The 19,629-nt window shown below is 37.0% G+C and overlaps 1 protein-coding gene across 9 annotated transcripts in view; it reads right to left on the bottom strand.

Moving 5' to 3' along the window:
* Window positions 1-19,629, bottom strand: part of PDE7B (phosphodiesterase 7B) — a 475,975-nt gene that overhangs the window by 208,065 nt on the left and 248,281 nt on the right. For 8 of the 9 annotated variants that reach the window (XM_033867764.2, XM_073789633.1, XM_073789634.1 and 5 more), the window contains one exon: window positions 14,183-14,243. In XM_033867764.2, coding sequence (XP_033723655.1) covers window positions 14,183-14,189 — 7 coding nt within the window. In that variant the 5' untranslated portion in view covers window positions 14,190-14,243. Of the gene's footprint in view, window positions 1-14,182; window positions 14,265-19,629 lie in introns of those variants that run through there. The other variant, XM_004315455.4, reaches the window with a different exon arrangement.

The raw sequence follows: 19,629 nt of genomic DNA, 5'->3' as shown, positions 1-19,629 counted from the left end.
TAGACTTTGGAAATCATGTGGTCTCTAACACAGCTACTCAACTCTACCAATGCAGTGCGAAAACAGCCTTAGACAATATATAAATGAATGGCAATATTCTAATAAAACTTTATTTACAGAAACAAGCGACAGGCCAATTTTAGCCCATAGGTCATTATTTGCTGATCTCTATTCTGTAACAAAAGAAAACAGAGAAAGAATGAACTATAACTGTGTGCAACAGCATGGATGAATCTCATAGACAATGTTGAGTTAAAGAAGGTAGACAGAAAAATATATATACTTTTTGATTCCATTTATAAAAATTTCAAAGGTAGGGGATAGTGACAGAAGCCAGTGAATTAGTATGGATCTTTGGGAGGTGACGTCTGGGAGGAGGTGTGTGTGAAGCTGTCTACACTGGTCTGTGTGGTTTTACATGCATGTGTTAACTTTGCAAGAATTAATGAGGTGTACACCTAAAAATTGGATATTTATCATAATTTAAGCTATATTGCAATAAAATGTAAGAAAAAATTTTCTATCTAAATATATCAGTAAACAAACTAATAGCAGGGGAGTTAGAAGTGCCAATAAATATGCGAACTACAATGTCAATTGTTGAGGGATATCAGGCTATTGATAAATATAAGCTTGGACACATGTACACATATTAGTTCATATATACCAATGTTAAATACATTAATTGAAAACTTGCTCTTTTAAAGATGCTAACATTTGAAATGCATCTTCCAAGAAGTTTTCCCTAAAAGAAAGTAAAGAAAATTGACATGCATAGTCAAACTTTCTTTTTTTAAAAAAAATCAGACACTTCTCCATTTCCAACAGTACAATTGCTACAGGGAAAAAATTCTTTGTTTATTGTAATGGCCTAAAATTTACACAACTCTGTGTGGTTACAAGTCTGAGCCCTGACCCTGAACTTCTGGAGTCCAGGCAGGTGGATTAGGTTGAGAGAAATGACTGGCTCCTTCTCCTACTTGACTCTCAAAGCTGCTTTCAATCTTAAACGCCTATGAAAGCAACATCTGAAAAAACTAAGCTCCTTCAAATATTGAGAGATTTGCTTTAGCCTCTGTGATGACCAAGTTCCAAATGTCTTTGCTAAATTACCCACAACGTGATCATAGTCATTCATATACTGCTTCCCAGAATCATCTTGGCATTTCATTATCGACCATGTTGTACGCATGATCCATGAAAGAAGACTCCTTGACACAAAAAGTGAGACAGCAGACAGAGGACAATACCTTTTCCCACTGGCTGCTTGGTAGAATCAATTATTAACAAACCCGTTCTATAAAGAAAGTAGTAATTCAGGAATAAGATGTTGTACTTTTCCTGAGAAATGTGGAAAATGTATTTCTGAATTCAATATCTACTTCCAAAACGTTCAACTACATTTTTCCAAGTATTTGATTTTCTAAAAGAAGACAAAATATTGAAATGCATTCTCTTGACATTGCTATATAATTTTATGGTTTAAAAAATTTTTTCCAGCTCTACTAAGGTACAATTTAAAGAATGTATATATTTAGGTTGCACAATGTAATCTGTTAAAGATTTATGACCTGATGGTTTAACATATACATATATAGCAAAATGATTACTACAGTGAAGTTAATTAGCACATCCATCACTTCACATAGTTACCATTTTTCTTTTGTGGTAAGAATACAAGATTTACTGTCTTAGGAAATTTCAAGTACACAGTAGTCTTATTAACTATACTCACTATGCTGTACATTAGAACACTGTAACTTATTCATCTCATAACTGGAAGTTTGTATTGATGGAAGAAATTTTCACATATTGAGGTATGGGGAAATCATTCTGGCTTATACATGATTTAACTTGAACTTTTGGCTAACCAAAACAGCCTGTCTGTGGCCTATTAAACATGCATTGTGCATCTGTTTGAACCATTGAAGAAAAGAATGCATTTAAAAATCAAAATGGAGTAACTGTGGTTCAGACACCCAAAATGGAAGTAGGTGGCCATGGTGGATGTGGTTTCAGACACGTTCCTGTATTACTGAGAACTTGAATATTTTGAACTGTATCAGACTCAAGGTCATCACCAGCTGTTCTCAAAACAATATCTGCTAGCAGATGCCAGCTGCAACCTCAGAGTCTCAAGGTCTACCCTTGTAACTATGCAATCATTTCCAACCCCAATCCTTGCTTAATAAACACTCTTACTTCTCACCAGCTCCAATGCTAATTCTTGACAAATGACTTATATAATTTTGTGGGTTTTACCTTTATAATCTCCCCCGCATTTTGTAGTCTAGCAGAGCACAATTCAAGTACTTCTTGAATCTGTGCAATATGATTTTAGAAAGAAGCTTGGTATGGGAAATATTTTTATAAACTTACTATACATATTGCAGAAACTCTCAGATTTGTAGTTTATGATGATCACTGAAGATACTCATGTTCTCCAATCTTATGGAATTCTATATCCTATTAACATTTCTGGCGTTATTTTCTTACACTTATGAATGTGAGGGTCTCTTTCGGAATGAAGTTTTCTGCTGTGCCAAATAGAATTAGAACCCTCAGAGTCCAGAATTTAGTTAAAGATAAAATGACAAATATACAAGATTTCATAATGTTAACTACCTCATTAGGTTACACGCCATAAAACCTTTTAAATGTTGACTAGACAGCAAATGTAGTAAACTCATATGTGGTTGACTACCCAAACATGGGCAAAAGCAAATTCTTTGCATTTGCTTATTGTTATATATAACATACCTTTACATTTGCTTTTAAGATTTTTGCAGTAAAAACTCAGTAATTAATTTTGATAGTGTCCAAGCTAGCCTCACAAAAGTTGAAAACTTGCATTAATCTGTCAGTGTAAAAGCTTTGGGCTTATGGAAACTGAGCTTTTCTTTATTACCAGTTAGCTGTCTCGTTGGAACTGATATCCTGGCAAGTTAATAAAATATCTTTTGACATTTAGATATGACAAAATCTTATAGCTCAAAGACAGCAACTGATATAATGGGAGCAAATATTTATTTCATCTAAAATTATCTTTTGGTGTATCTTTGATAATATACATTACATTGTCTCATTCTTTGAAAATTTCTATATTTGTAGATGTTTATTATCTAGACACATTAGAAAATATTATATACTTACAGCTGGCAAGGCAGGTGGTTTGAGATTGACAAGTTGGGACCTCTTAAGCCATGCTGAATAGCTAGCTATCATGTATAATTTGTCTGTTAAAAAGATTGAACTATTACAGGGAAATACAATTATAATCTGTATTCCTTCCAGTAAAAAGCCCAACACTGTTTTGGGGTCAAAACAGAGATAACATTGTCTCTGGAACATTATAAAAAATGCAGTTTGATGTATACAAGGATTCCTAGGGGGACTCATCCTGAGATCAAAAAGCCTTTGAATGAAATTTGTGAGAGGGGAAAGTGAACTGGAGAAGGAGTAGCTGAGGAGGAAGAGGGAGTTTGGATGTGATTGGCCAGCGGTGGGCGCAGCTCAGGAGACATTGGTACTGTCAGAGCTCAAATGGCTTAGCACCTTTGGTCTCCTTGACAACTGGGAAGTACAGGTGGAGGCATCCCCTTTATGAAAGGCAAGTCAGAAAAGAGAGTTCTTGATGCACCACGAGGTCAGAGGAGGACTTAAGAGGCGAATACATAACCTTACGCTTTTCTTCTATCTTCATTCTGAATTTTTTTGGTGCTTCTTTGAAGTTTTAGGCCAATTCTGGGTGCTAGGGATACAAAGATATTTAAATAAAATGGACACCTGCTCCCTTGAAATATGCAGGCTAGATGGAGGAATGGAGAAATAATTCAATATTTGCAGTATGAGAGAGAGGCGCTTGTGAATTAGGGTCAAGGAAGGCAGCCCCCTGACCATTGCAGAAGGAGCAGGCATCAAAAGGAGAAAAGGGTAGGGTGTCCGTGAACAGGGAGCATCTGAAATGCGTGTTGGAACACATAGCTTGCGTTTTACATTTTATGTTTAGTGACTGGACATTAGTTCATAAATTCTAACCTTAGAACTGCTTCAAATAATTACCCATTTACCCCTCTTTAGTTGGTTCTTTCTCATTTCCGTCATTAATTTCAGACCTTCACCTACCACTTTCTGCTTGCCTCCGCTACTCTCCTTACTCTCATCAGAATATCATGCTTTCTTCTTAGAAAGAAGGGAAACAATTAGATGGATTAGTCTCAGTTTCTGCCCTCAGATATGTGTCACTCCGAGAGATGTGTCTCTATCCTTACACTTCCTTGTCCACCATCACCACCTTTGCCCAGTCACAGTGTGAGGGGGGTTTAAGGCTCACAATTACTCTCTTTCTCTTCAGAAATATCCAACCACTTCCTCTACTCGCTCTTTCCTCTCTGCATCAAAATATCCTCAAACCTTTCCCATCTTGAGAACTCCTTCCAGGCACTGTCAGATTACCCACCTTCCTTTCTAAGACAAATTTCCTGAGAGAGTAGCACCCCTCCTCGGTTCTCTTTATTTAGCTCCATGCTACCCTCCTGACCCTTTGCCCTTCCACTAGCTATGCTCTTGCTGATACTATACTACTTTCAGGTTGCTCAGTCCAAGAACACCTTTTAGGCTTGATCTCATTTGACCTCTATGGTGTTTCACATTTTTAGCATGACCTTCCTTTGGAAGTCTTTCCTCTTGATCAAGATGATAGCATTCTGTTTTTCCTTCTGTTTCTCTTAATCTTAATCTCCTACCTACTTAGGCTTCTTTAGACTCCTCTTGAACCTGCCCAACTCTCCAGTGATGTTTCCAAGTGTTCTAAGGTGCATCTCCATCTCACTCCTCGCCTTCCCCGGGGTGTCATCGTCGTTGATAGGTAGTCACCACTGCCTACCAGCAGGTCACTCTCCTGAGCTCCAGACTCTCTGCTGCACCTGAGAAGTCCTTGGGCATCTCAGTGTATTATGTCCAAAGTTAACTCATCATTTCCCCCAATTGCAAATCTGATTCTCGAATACTCTCCGCTGGGAGTAGGTGGGGGGAAACACATCTCTATCTGTTCTCTATCTACTTAGCTATATTTCCTACATCCACTCCATTGTAAAGTCTTATCATCCGCTCTCAAAGTCCGCTGAATCTCATACCTTCTGTCCTCCCTGACACTGTCTTAGTTCAGGCACAGACTCATCATTTCTTTCCTAATTATTGCTGCAGTTCCTTAAGCTGGTTTCTTTCTTCAGTCTTGTCCTCCTCCAGTGCATTCTCTATTCTGACCAGGTGATCCCTCTAAAAACTGTATTTCACATTGTAGCTCCCCTGCTTAAACATCCCTAAATGGTCTTTACCCTGTTATAAGACTCCTTATAATCTGCCCCACCTTCCTCTCCACGCTAATTATCTTATCATTTCTTTCCTCTTATTCTGTTCTCCAGGTATAATGACTTCCAGTTTCTCTAACTGGTCACATTAAGCATCCTGTACCCGCTGCTCCTGTTACCTAGAATTGCCAATGCCTTTCACAGCAGGCTGCCCTTTTCCAGCCTCACAGGGCTGTGAGTTGCTTCTCTTTGACACTCAGCTCCTTATCACCACTTGCACAGACCTGTCCTGACACCCTTCTCCCTCCCATAACACCCTGGCCCATCCTTATTATGGTTTCTCATGCTATGTTGTCATTGCCTGTGTCGTTGTCCATGCCCCACTGGATTGGGAGCTTCTTGAGGGTAGGAACCAGAACTTCAATGTCTTCGTATCCCTACACTGGCACACAGTATGTACCTATAAATGTTGGTTGATTGAATACTTTTTTTGAAGTGTAGCTTTGTGCGAAGGATGATTGGTCTCATTTTCTCTTCCTTCAGACCGAAAATGAAGCTAATACAAGACTGGCACATTTATATTTTAGGGGTTTGATAACTTCAGTTCTGATAGTTTGACCTTTGTTTGTGTTGTTGTTCTGCAGCTAGCTCTTATCTGAGTTCTGGTTTTCAGCTGCAAACAAAAGTGTGGTGTTTGGTTGCTGTGGAAATGCTGCCACATTCCTCGGAAAACAACTGTGAAACTAGCAAACTTATTTTCCTTATGCAAGACAATATTGATTTCCAAATAAAAATTTTTGAAAGGCAGCAAGAGAATGTAAAAGCCTTTTAAATGATAAACCTCAGGGTGAAATAATACTTTGTATGTTCTTGTAAATATAGAGAAGACGAAATAATAATCCTCCTCCTGTTTTCTTAACCCAGTGTTCCAGCTGCAGAATAAAGGGTGGTGACAGGGATTCTACCTAGCTCACTATTACATCAACTTTCAGAGTAACACTAGTAGGGGGGTAGGCATAGAGTAGTGCTCAAGAAATAATTGATAATCACCTATATTTTTAGGATATGTTCTAATTGTCTATTTGTAGAGAACTATGTCTTTCTCATCCTGTAACCCAGAGTAGTATGCTTGGGAAACTCTCAGTTCACTTAGGAGATGACCCATTCCTTGGCTGGGCTAGCAGAGGGTTTTAAATGCTATACCCATCAGTCTTTGGCACATCTGGGCCATGCTTTACAGACAATTGTGCTGTTTTGACAAATGCATCAGCATGTATCTCTTCAGCAAATATTAAGCTCCAGTGAGGGGCTAGGTGGCTGGACCCTCTTCCAGAGGCTGGACTCTTAGCAGTAAATAAACTAATTCCTTGTTTCCATGATATTTACATTCTGTATATATGGGTGTGTGGTGCAGTGAGACTGGGAGAGAGCGATGAACAAAACAAACGAATATAAAATACATCATTTGGGGCTTCTCTGGTGGCGCAGCGGTTGAGAGTCCGCCTGCCGATGCAGGGGACGCGGGTTCGTGCCCCAGTCTGGGAGGATCCCACGTGCCGCGGAGCGGTTGGGCCCGTGGGCCGTGGCCTCTGGGCCTGCGTGTCTGGAGCCTGGGCTCCGCAGCGGGAGAGGCCACAGCAGTGAGAGGCCCGCGTACCGCAAAAAAAACCAAACAAAACAAACAAACAAACATCATTTGGTGATGAGTACATTGAAAAGTAAAACGAAGCCATGCCCTGGGTGAGAGATGAGGATAATGCCGTCTCTGTCCTCCCTTGGGAATGTCCAGGTTTCAATTTGTTCTCTTTTAGAGTTAGAAAATATCATCCTTGGACATGCATATAGGAGTGAAATGATGTACTCACATGATAAGAATGAAGTGTTTCGTAAGTGTAAGACAAAATTAATTAGTGGGAATGTAAATTGGTACAGCCATTATGGAGAACAGAATGGAGGTTCCTTAAAAAACTAAAAACAGAACTATCATGTGACCTAGCAATCCCATTCCTGGGCATATACCTGGAGAAAGCCATAATTCCAAAAGATACATGCACCCCAATGTTCATTGCAGCACTATTTACAATAGCCAGGACATGGAAGCAAACTAAATGTCCATCAACAGAGGAATGGATAAAGAAGATGTGGTACATATATACAATGGAGTATTACTCAGCCATAAGAAGGAATGAAACTGTGCCATTTGCAGAGATGTGGATGGAACTAGAGACTGTCATACAGAATGAAGTAGTCAGAAAAAGGAAAACAAATATCGTATATTAACACATATATCTGGAATCTAGAAAAATGATACAGATGAACCTATCTGCAAAGCAGAAATAAAGACACGGACATAGGGAGCAAACGTATGGACACCAAGGGGGGAAAGGGGGCAATGGGATGAATTGGGAGGTTGGGATTGACAATATATACACTACTATGTATAAAATAGATAACTAACGAGAACCTACTGTACAGCACAGGGAACTCTACTCAATGCTCTGTGGTGATCTAAATGGGAAGGAGGGGATATATGTATATGTATAGCTGATTCACTTTGCTGTACAGCAGAAACTAACACAACATCGTAAAGCAACTATGCTCCAATAAAAATTTTAAAAAATTAATTCAAATTCCCAAGGCATTTTAATCTCAGTAAATCAAAGTTAAGCAACTTGAAAGCTTTTGTCTTTGAACATAGACCTGCACTTTTATAAAGTTAAGTGCACATAAAATAGTCCTTACAATAATCTTTCTTTAATAACCTATGATGATAATATGCTTATTTCTAGGTTGCAAACATGTACTTGAAAATATCTATTCACTTGAAGCAAACTGAAACAGTTTAATATTGAAACTATATCAAAGCTGTCAGTTTGCATAAAAAATACTACTAATATTAAATTAAATGCAAGAACTTAGAACATTTTAGTTATTAGTATAAATAAAATAATATTTATATTTCTAGGACTTCTAACAGTTTACTGAATGCTTTAATATTTGTTGTGTTATTTGATCCTCAACAAACCTAATAAGGTAGATAATAATATTGTTATTATTACTTCTTATTCCATTTTAGGGAGGAATAAACTGAGATCTATAACTCTTAAGTGACTTTCCTACGACCACACAGTTTTTAGCTGGTCCAGATATTTAAATGCCCTGTTCTTTCCACTATGCCACCAAAGTAGTGACCTACTTTGATAACAGATATTATGTTGCCTTCAAACAGACTGCGTATTAATTTCTAAGAAAAAATGTATAGACCTCAAAATTGTCCACATACAAAAATCACAGGCAGATGCCAGTGATAGGAGCAAAATTTTAAAATAAAAAAATCTCCCAATTTTATTAGATGAAAAAGTGAAAAAATATCAATTTTTTTCCAGTATAAAAGATGACAATATTGTACTTCTTAAATAAAATACTATGGTATCTGATATCAAAGAGAAAAGATAAAAGTAATATTCATTAAAATAATCAAGCCTAGAATTCAGGCCATCAGTTTCAAATATACATTGGGTTAAAATTATTTAATTTCACAAGTATTTGGTGAACAGCTGTACTCAATACTGCCCCGCAGAAACCAGTTTATAGAATATTCTATAATACCCTCTATGTAAATTAAAAAATGCTCTCTAACTGACTAAATAAAAGAGACCAGAATGCTCTTTCGTTTGGTACTTCTGTCCTTTTTATAGCCAGTGGTAACAGTCAAACTGTCTATAATAAGGCCTCAAATTCCTTTCCAATTTATCCTCTTATACTGCTTGTGGCCTGAAACACTTACTTCCTTCTCCACTCCTCAGTTTTCCTGTATTTGGGCTTTTAAAAATGGTCATATATCTACCTAGAATGCTGCCTCTTTCTTGGTCTTTGCATATCAATCCATGTGTCTTCATATCCCAATTGTATGCACTCTTTTCATCTTCTGAAGTTCCAACACACTTTATTTCTTTTCTATCATTTGTCACTCTCAAGCTGGCATTGCAGATTTCGGGGTTTGGGGCTTGAATCTCTGCCTGGAATGTAAACCCTCTGAGTGCAGGGCCTGTGCTCCACTGGTCTTTGCATTCCCAGTGCCTAGCATAGTACCTTGCATATAGTAAATGCTCAGTGAATATCCTTTGAATGAATATTAGATGATGCCTTTGAGGTATGACAAAATTTTGAAGAACATATTTAATATTTTTTAAAATTGATCTCACATTTGCATAGATTTGTCTTTTCAATTGCTTTTCTAAACACTGTTAATGTCATAAATAAATAATTTACTGTTTGTTTATTATTGTTTATCATCAATTTGCTTATTTTCAGTTGTTATTATTTATTTATTAATTTATTGATGCATAAACCATATCTAGGGCATCATAGCAGGCAACATCTCCTCACAGAACATCACATTCTGTATTACCAGGACAACCCCTGGGCTGGAAGGGACAGACATTTTTATTACCACTTTGCAGAAAAACTATAAATTGAAGTCTGAAAGATGAAGCAACTTCTCAAAGTACACAGTTAATTTTTCAGAGGTTGGACTACAAAGCAAGTCTCTCTGTGCTCATGTTAAATGTTAATAAAATATTGATCTATGGTATTCTATTTCTTTGAAAACTGACGACCTCTTGAAATGATTTATAAAAAATTTCAAACAGAAACCTGACAATACGAACACCCCTTTCTAAGCCATGGCAGATAAGAAAGTACGACCTTACATTCTAATGATATGACACCAATCAGCATGAAAGGAATCACACATGAAACAAAAGCAGGGCCACTGAAAATTTCAAATTGTAAAATTACAAGGGAAAGAAGGGCACCAAGTCTGATCGGGAGCTCTTTTTAGAAAGTTTCTTTTCCCAGGATTTAGCATTTCCCAGACAGAAGTTAGCAAATGAACTAAGTGAACTAACATCGATCATTTTATGTAGTTTCTTTAAATACTCTTGGCTCTTTGTACCCTAGCAGTTTCATTATACTTTGAAAAATAAAATCCTTTTAGGAACCGGCCACACCTCATATGTCAATTGTGTAATGAGAGATAATTTCTCTTTCACTTCCTTCTTCCCTTGGTTATCAATTCATTATACCTAATTAAGGTACACATCTTACTATACAGTTGAGTACCCTTTGATACAGTTCTGTAAACTTTGAGGTCTATCTTGATTTGAGAGAAATCTTATGGCTAAATTGAGAAAAAGGAGGGGAATGGGAGTTAGCAGTTTTGAACTCCTTAAGGGTGAAGGAAAGAACAAAGCCGCATTTATTACAATTTCGTACTTAACATTGTCTACATTTTACCCCTCCGACAGAATTTTAAGGAATAAATAGTAAATACTCAGTGTAGCCAGCTCTGCACTACATCTTTATTTACCTTCATATCCAACACGAACTATTCCCCTGAACATAGAAATGATTGCCTGTAAGGCCCACATATGACAAGAGTTTGCTCTCACTTAAAATTGCTTTGAATTCAGTACTTCAGAGTAACTTCAGATGAATTTCACACTTATGTCTCATTGAATGTAATGAGCCAGAAGTATGAGTTTTATGAGGATGACTTGTTCATGGAGGTCATGAGGTAAACGACTCGAAGCATAAAAATTGTATTTTTCAGAAAGGTCTGGGGAGACACTGGTGGGACAGAAGAAAAGTGCAAATGGTGTGCCTGGCTAGTGACCGTCTTCCCTGTTCCATCTCAAATGTGCTGAAGCACAGCTGGGGCCAAAGCAGGGGCCCCAAACCTGGTGTGTGAGTGGGTAGAGAGGGAATGCCGGAGTGGGTGAGCCAAGAACTTGACACTTCAAAGCTCTGAATGTCTTAGGTTGGCCTCCATTAGGGATCTCAATATTGGGGTGGCATAAAGATCAGAGTGAAGTTTTGGAAATGCAGACTTTATATATTTGGTTTTCTTGTTTCAAAATTTTGATTTATTCATAAAAAGGTTATAATGTGATCTGCAAAAACACAAACTACATTCATGACTTAGAAACACTTAGAAAACTTAACAGTCCCTTTAAGCAGCAGAGACTCCTTATCCTTTACTGTTGAAGATATAAAGTTTTCTCAAGAAATGCTTCGGGAAGTCATAAGGGCACGATCACAGGTTCCTCTCAAAGGAAGCAACAAACTAACTCAGATAAGACCTCAGACAGTGGTGAAGCGGAGGTTTGTTGTTATTTTCGTGTTATGCAGATGCCCCTTCTTGATAAATATGTGGTCTAAGATGTGGTCTCAGTTCTAGTGAGTTACAAGTTCATGCCTTGAGTTTCTCTTGTTTCTTTTAAGGGAATAAATCATTCAACTTTTTTCATTATCTTGCACACTATTGCTGTGAAATGGTAGCCTTTGGCTTCAGGTGGACACATGCTCATGGCGGATTGATCCATCTGTATTGATACCCATAATAGTTTTATTTTGGTATTCTCTTTCATCTAAGATTTCAAAGGACTCTGTAAATGTTTCAGTTAAATTTTGTAGCAAACCTCTTAAAAAGAGAAGTAGGAAAAAGTCTAAGCCTTCTTATGTGTAAGCTCCTTGAGGGCATAATTTTCATGATCGGAGTAACTCCAGCTCACTAGACATAGTAATATCTTCAACATTCAATAAATATTTACCATCTGCTTTAAAGGTAAAATGTACGAGTGTTCTTCCTATTCCATCTTTAATTATCCCACGCCCTTAAACTAATAAAAACTTCCATTTTCATGGTTCCTTTATATTATTTAGTTCTATGTTCCTAAGAAAATAGAAATCTAATAAACTAATGAAACCTACAAGCTTAATAATATACTGCTATTGCCAAAGATATCTATATTTTGAAGGAGAGGCTATGTCTTAATTTACTTAGAATAAATGATCTAACTATGTAAGGTACTCTGGATGGACTTCGTCTGTGACATATTTAAGTACTCAGTTAATTGTAAATCTTGACAGTGGTAGTAATAGAAAGCTGATTTATATAAATATTCTTCTAATTTGGGGAATTTGTGTAATTTGTCAGGTTCATTGGGGGAATGCATTTGGTGGCCAGGAGTGTCTTCTGGTTAGGGTTATAAACCACACCATATTATCCAGAAGAGATGGAAAGATGATTGACCTTAAGTGAATTCAAGTCTATAGACAGTAGTAGACAGTCTATTGCTGTCCTTGTCCTAGCTATAAACTAATCAAGCAACTCACATGAGAGCTCGTACAAGGAAAAATTCATCAAAATAAGTTATGTGTTCATGTGCTTAAAGTCATCATGAATTAAAACTGATTCATGTTAGTAGATCATGTAGAAGCTATAAACAAATAATATTTTAGTGGGATTAAGGTCCTATAGTATTCGATCATTTGTCACAAATTTCCTTCTGTAAAATGAGGATTATAATAGCACCAAACCATACTGCTATTGTGAAAGTTAAATGAGTGAGTTGATGAATAGATCTGATGCGGTGATGAGATGGTCTCCCACATCCAAAGCTGGGATATATGGCTGGACAAAGGAAGTTTTTCTGCTTCCATCTCTCTCTCTCTGTCTCTCTCTCTCTGTGGTTTGTACCCTGCACTTAGCATTCTGAGGCATTTTCATGGTTAAGGGAAAGGAATACTGGACATTTGAAATGGATTTATGGATGCTATGCTAAATTCACTGTTCATGTGCTTCCAACAGAATGTTCATTTTCCAGTGGCTATTACTATATAGCCCCATCCTAATTAAAATAAAAACATATAAGAACTGCATCAGAAAGGTTTAAAATACTAGCACAAGAAAATAAGAAAGATCAGAAGACCAGGAACATACAGTGTTTGTGTCTGGTTTCTGTTTTTGGTTTCTTTTTAGGTAATGAGCAAATTTTGATTATTTATTACCTGATTATCTTGAATTATAAATTACCAAGATGTTCCCCTGCCTCTATCTTGCTGTCTGCTTTTGAGCCATCTTACCAATAACCTAGGCTGCCAACATATGAGGTAGCCAGGGAAAACAGAAGGAGCTAAAATGAATAATTTTTTTCTTTGCTTATGAGTATGGTTCAAAGTTGGAATGGATTAGGGTGAAATTTTGGTGAAAGTCAAATTTAAGGATTATTTTTATTTATTCATGCTACTGCTTTGTTCTATTACTATAATTACTTAATTAAAAGTTCATTGAACATAGTTCAGTGGCTCAAATAAGATCTAAACACTAGACCTAAATTTTTACAGATTAGAAACTTTCATATCATGATTTGGCTCATTTCTCATTTTGAGGTTAAGTGCATCACTTATATTCTCTGTACTTGTTTTCTACTCTATAAAATGAGGAAAATAATATCAACTTCATCTTTTAACGGAATATTATATATTAAAGAGTTTGTGAAAGGCACTGATGATATATCATCCCACAAGAACAAATGATTATTCATTATGATGCTGCAATTTTTATTACAAATGCAGTGTGGGTAGCTGCGGTGCTGACTTCAGTTTAGTTCAAATGCATATTCCTCCCAGGCACTGTAAGTAAGGGCTTTGTGCTGTGGTGTAAATACTTAATAGTTTACTTGCCTAGCATATGATCTCTAGTTTAGGAATTACAATGTGATTCTTCTTACTTTCTCATCACAGTTGCCTGAATACAAAGCACCCAATACTATGTTATGTTGATCCAAGAAAAAATTTGAAAGACTCAGAAGCATGGTTCCTGACTTACTGACAGTTATTAAAATCAAACCCTTTCTTTATCATCAAGTGTTCCACATACAAATGTGTTATAGCTGTCTATAAACCTATAAAATAGCCCATTAGCCTCTGCAATATGGAACAAGAGACAATCACTAAGGCAACAGAACAACAGTAAGCTCACATGACATCAGCATACTTAATAGATTTTAAATGAGAAGACTTCTTACCTAGCATGCAAACACATTTGACATTCTGATCAGGGTTTTCAAACAAGATTTCGCCACACCTCTGAAATAGAAAGAAAGCCATCATTATTTTAAGATTTCCTATCAGGGTTCCCAAAGCAATATGTCCATGCAACCTGACATCACCATGACATTATTCTGCTCTTCATGTTTTCTTTAGTTGCCTGAGTCTAGGGACTTATGTCACGAGCAGAGACTTTCCTCGTAGCAAAATATTTGAGAGGTAAATTGGGGACAGACTGTTCCTGCATGCCTCATGCCCCTGCCTCAAGCTGATGTGTGTGTTCCTATGAGGGGTCATGGCCAGAGACGCACCCAGTGTCCAACAGTTTCTATTTCAATGGAAGATACACAGTCTGTTAGATCTAGTAATCTGAGGTTAATGACTCTCAAAATTGGCTCTTATTCAGTACTGAAATTATCCTAAGCTACCTACTCTGTAATTAAGCAGACATTTTCAAGTACAAACCTAGGTGGCCTACACTTAACTCTCTGAACTTGGGAACTCTGAACTCTCTGCACAAATAAGGAAATGATGAAAAAGTGGCATTCATAATCCTTTTCCAGAAGCATCGACTCATGGAAATATCAACTCTCTTATCTACATCTCAGTTTTAACTTGCATCTTAACATTTCTGTACAGGGAAAACTCCAGAGATACAATCAGTTATTTAAGAATAGACCACATTTATGTATATGATTGACAAATGGTTAGTACCTGAATGTATAAATAAATCCTCCAAATCAATAAGAAAATAACAAATAATCCAATGGAAAAGTGGATAAAGGACATAAGCAATTCATGGAAGAGGAAATCTGAATGGTCACTAATAGAGAGGATATATTCAACCATACTAATCATCAGGAACCAGCAAATAAAAGATAAAACGAAGCCTATTTTGAGCCCATTGATTTGGCAAAACTTAGAAATCTGGCAAAAACAAGTTTATCAAAAATGTAAAGAAATGGATCTTCTCACACACTGTGGGTTGCAGTATAAAATGATGGAACCATTTTGGAGAAAAACTGGCAAAATCTTACTAGATTTCTACTTATTACTTACTAGATTTCATTCTTACTAAGTTGAAATGTGCATACACTATGACATAGCAGGTCATCTTCTAGAATGATAACTACAGAAACTTTACTGTTCAGCTACAAAACAGATAAATGTTAGTCATACATTGGAGTGCTATATGGCAGTTAAAAGTGAAAATGGGAGGAACACTCCAAAACTCATTCTAAGAGGCCACCATCATGCTGATACCAATACAAAGATGTCACAAAAAAAGGAAACTACAGACCAATATCACTGATGAACATAGATGCAAAAATCCTCAACAAAATACTAGCAAACAGAATCCAACAGCATATTCAAAGGATCATACACCATGACCAAGTGGGGTTTACCCCAGGAATGCAAGGATTCTTCAATACATGCAAATCAATCAATGTGATATACCATATTAACAAATTGAAGGAGAAAAACCATAACATCATCTCAATAGATGCAGAGAAAGCTTTTGACAAAATTCAACACCCATTTATGATAAAAACACTCCAGAAAGCAGGCATAGAGGGAACTTACCTCAACATAATGAAGGCCATATATGACAAACCCACAGCCAACATGGTGGAAAACTGAAACCATTTCTACTAAGATCAGGAACAAGACAAGGTTGCCCACTCTCACCGCTATTATTCAACATAGTTTTGGAAGTTTTAGCCACAGCAATCAGAGAAGAAAAAGAAATAAAAGGAATCCAAATCGGAAAAGAAGAAGTAAAGCTGTCACTGTTTGCAGATGACATGATACTATACATAGACAATCCTAAAGATGCCACCAGAAAACTACTAGAGCTAATCAATGAATTGGGTAAAGTAGCAGGATACAAAATTAATGCACAGAAATCTCTTGCATTCCTATACACTAATGATGAGAAATCTGAAAGTGAAATTAAGAAAACACTCCCATTTACCATTGCAACAAAAAGAATAAAATACCTAGGATTAAACCTACCTAAGGAGACAAAACACCTGTATGCAGAAAATTATAAGACACTGATGAAAGAAATTAAAGAGGATACAAATAGATGGAGAGGTACACCATGTTCTTGGATTGCAAGAATCAACATTATGAAAATGACTCTACTGCCCAAAGCAATCTACAGATTTAATGCAATCCCTATCAAACTACCAATGGCATTTTTCACAAAACTAGAACCAAAAATTTCACAATTTGTATGGAAACACAAAAGACCCCGAATACCAAAACAATCTTGAGAAAGAAAAATGGAGCTGGAGGAATCAGGCTCCCAGACTTCAGGCTATACTACAAAGCTACAGTAATCAAGACAATATGGTACTGGCACAAAAACAGAAATATAGATCAATGGAACAGGATAGAAAGCCCAGAGATAAACCCATGTACATATGGTCACTTTATCTTTGATAAAGGAGGCAAGAATATACAATGGAGAAAAGACAGCCCCTTCAATAAGTGATGCTGGGAAAATGGGACAGGTACATGTAAAAGAATGAAATTAGAACACTCCCTAACACCATACACAAAAATAAACTCAAAATGGATTAACGACCTAAATGTAAGGCCAGACACTATCAAACTCTTAGAGGAAAACATAGGCAGAACACCCTATGACATAAATCACAGCAAGATCCTTTTTGACCCACCTCTAGAGAAATGGAAATAAAAATAAACAAATGGGACCTAATGAAACCTAAAAGCTTTTGCACAGCAAAGGAAACCATAAGCAAGATGAAAATACAACCCTCAGAATGGGAGAAAATATTTGCAAATGAAGCAACTGACAAAGGATTAATCTCCAAAATTTACAAGCAGCTCATGCAGCTCAATATCAAAAAAACAAACAACCCAATCCAAAAATGGGCAGAAGACCTAAACAGATATTTCTCCAAAGAAGATACACAGATTGCCAACAAACACATGAAAGAATGCTCAACATCATTAATCAGTAGAGAAATGCAAATCAAAACTACAATGCAATATCATTTCACACTGGTCAGAATGGCCATCATCAAAAAATCTACAAACAAGAAATGCTGGAGAGGGTGTGGAGAAAAGGGAACACTCTTGCACTGTTGGTGGGAATGTAAATTGATACAGCCACTATGGAGAACAGTATGGAGGTTCCTTAAAAAACTAAAAATAGAACTACCATACGACCCAGCAATCCCACTACTGGGCGTATACCCTGAGAAAACCATAATTCATAAAGAATCATGTACCACAATGTTCACTGCAGCTCTATTTACAATAGGCAGGACATGGAAGCAACCTAAGTGTCCATCAATAGATGAATGGATAAAGAAGACGTGGCACATATGTACAATGGAATATTACTCGCCATAAAAAGGAACGAAATTGAGTTATTTGCAGTGAGGTGGACGGACCTAGAGTCTCATACAGAGTGAAGTAAGTCAGAAAGAGAAAAACAAATGCCGTATGCTAACATATATATATGGAATCTAAAAAAAAAAAAAAAAAGGTCATGAAGAACCTAGGGGCAAGAGAGGAATAAAGACACAGACCTACTAGAAAATGGACTTGAGGACACGGGCAGGGGGAAGGGTAAGCTGGGACAAAGTGAGAGAGTGGTAGTGTATATATGGACATATATACACTACCAAATGTAAAACAGATAGCTAGTGGGAAGCAGTTGCATAGCACAGGGAGATCAGCTCGGTGCTTTGTGACCAGTTGGAAGGGTGGGATAGGGAGGGAGATGCAAGAGGGAAGAGATATGGGGATACATGTATGTGTATAACTGATGAACTTCGTTATAAAGCAGAAACTAACACACCATTGTAAAGCAATTATACTGCAATAAAAAAGTTAAAAGAAATAAAAATAAAAGTGAAAATGAATTAGGGCTACATATAGTGTAAAAACATGTTATATGTATAATATACACATATAAATATATAATATTCAAATTGTATAATATTTAAATCTTATAAAATATATAATGTTCAAATCATGTAAAATATATAATATTCAAATCATATAAAACATATATAATGTTTAGGGGCTTCCCTGTTGGCGCAGTGTTTAAGAATCCACCTGCCAATGCAGGGGACACGGGTTCGATCCCTGGTCCGGGAAGACCCCACATGACGCGGAGCAACTAAGCCTGTGCGCCACAACTACTGAGCCTGTGCTCTAGAGCCCGGGAGCCACAACTACTGTATCCATGTACCACAACTACTGAAGCCCATGTGCCTAGAGCCCGTGCTCCGCAACAAGAAAAGCCACTGCAATGAGAAGCCCGCGCACAGCAATGAAGATCCAACGCAGCCAGAAGTAAAATAAATTAATAAAAAAACCCAAACATATATAATGTTTATATCATGTAAAAGTATCATACTAGGTAAAAAAAACTGTCTCCATGTTTTAATGAAGTTAAAAATATCTAAAAATAGCACATGTTGTTTATGGATACATTAATTTACAGAAAAAGCATAAAAACAGGCAATGAATAAGGAACATCAAATTCAGGGTAGGGGGAAGATATACAGAGTAATGAAATGTTGGAGGGCATACAGGGGTTATCAACTTTTTCTATAAAGATTTGTTCCTTATTCTCTGTTTTCTGTGCTTGAAATATTTCATAATAGGAAAGAATTGTCCCCATTTGCAACACTGTGAATATAAAAATGGCCCTTCATATTCTGCCTCTCTACACACGTCTCCCATGGGCTTATGGATGTCATTTAGTACCAGGCTGGACTTGTTTTTTTTTTGGACTTGTTTTTACCATTTATTTCCTTGTCTTTAGAAAGACTGAGGGCATCTATTTTGGTCCATTTTCCTCTTTCTTTCACTGTTCACAACTTGGTTAATTCCACTCCCGTCAATCTTTATTGTACTTACACTTAAAATATTATAAGACAAAGTAATTTCTGGGCAAAACGATTCCCAGATGAAAGAATTCCTATTCTTCACACCTAATGATGCAACCTCCTGGTACACAGAGGCACAGGTTGAGAGGAGAAAGGATGACCCAACTACATTCAAATCAACCCATTTTCTGGGATGACCTACACTGTGCACAGAGATGGACAGTTGGTTCAGGACCACGAAAAGGAAGGAAGCTGCTGGCTTGTTAGACTCCCTTGGGCAGGTCAAGCGAATGGACTGTGGAGGAGGAAGGCTGGGTGCGCCCGAAGGTTGCAAAAGTGCACTGAATACTAAACAGAAAGTACATAGCATGAACTTTTTCCCTGGCTACTCTGCTGAACTAAGTATCATGTGATATTTATCATGTATTTAATCTCTTCAGACTTCATTTCTCTGTAAATAACATGGGGAGGCTAATAGATGCCACAAAGTCAGATCAGAGAGCAAATGTGAGGATTAATGATCCGTGGAGTCTGATCTGACTCTTGCT

Source organism: Tursiops truncatus, chromosome 12 (assembly GCF_011762595.2).
Source record: "Tursiops truncatus isolate mTurTru1 chromosome 12, mTurTru1.mat.Y, whole genome shotgun sequence".
Lineage (NCBI taxonomy): Eukaryota > Metazoa > Chordata > Mammalia > Artiodactyla > Delphinidae > Tursiops > Tursiops truncatus.
This window is presented reverse-complemented; position numbering and strand designations above follow the sequence as displayed.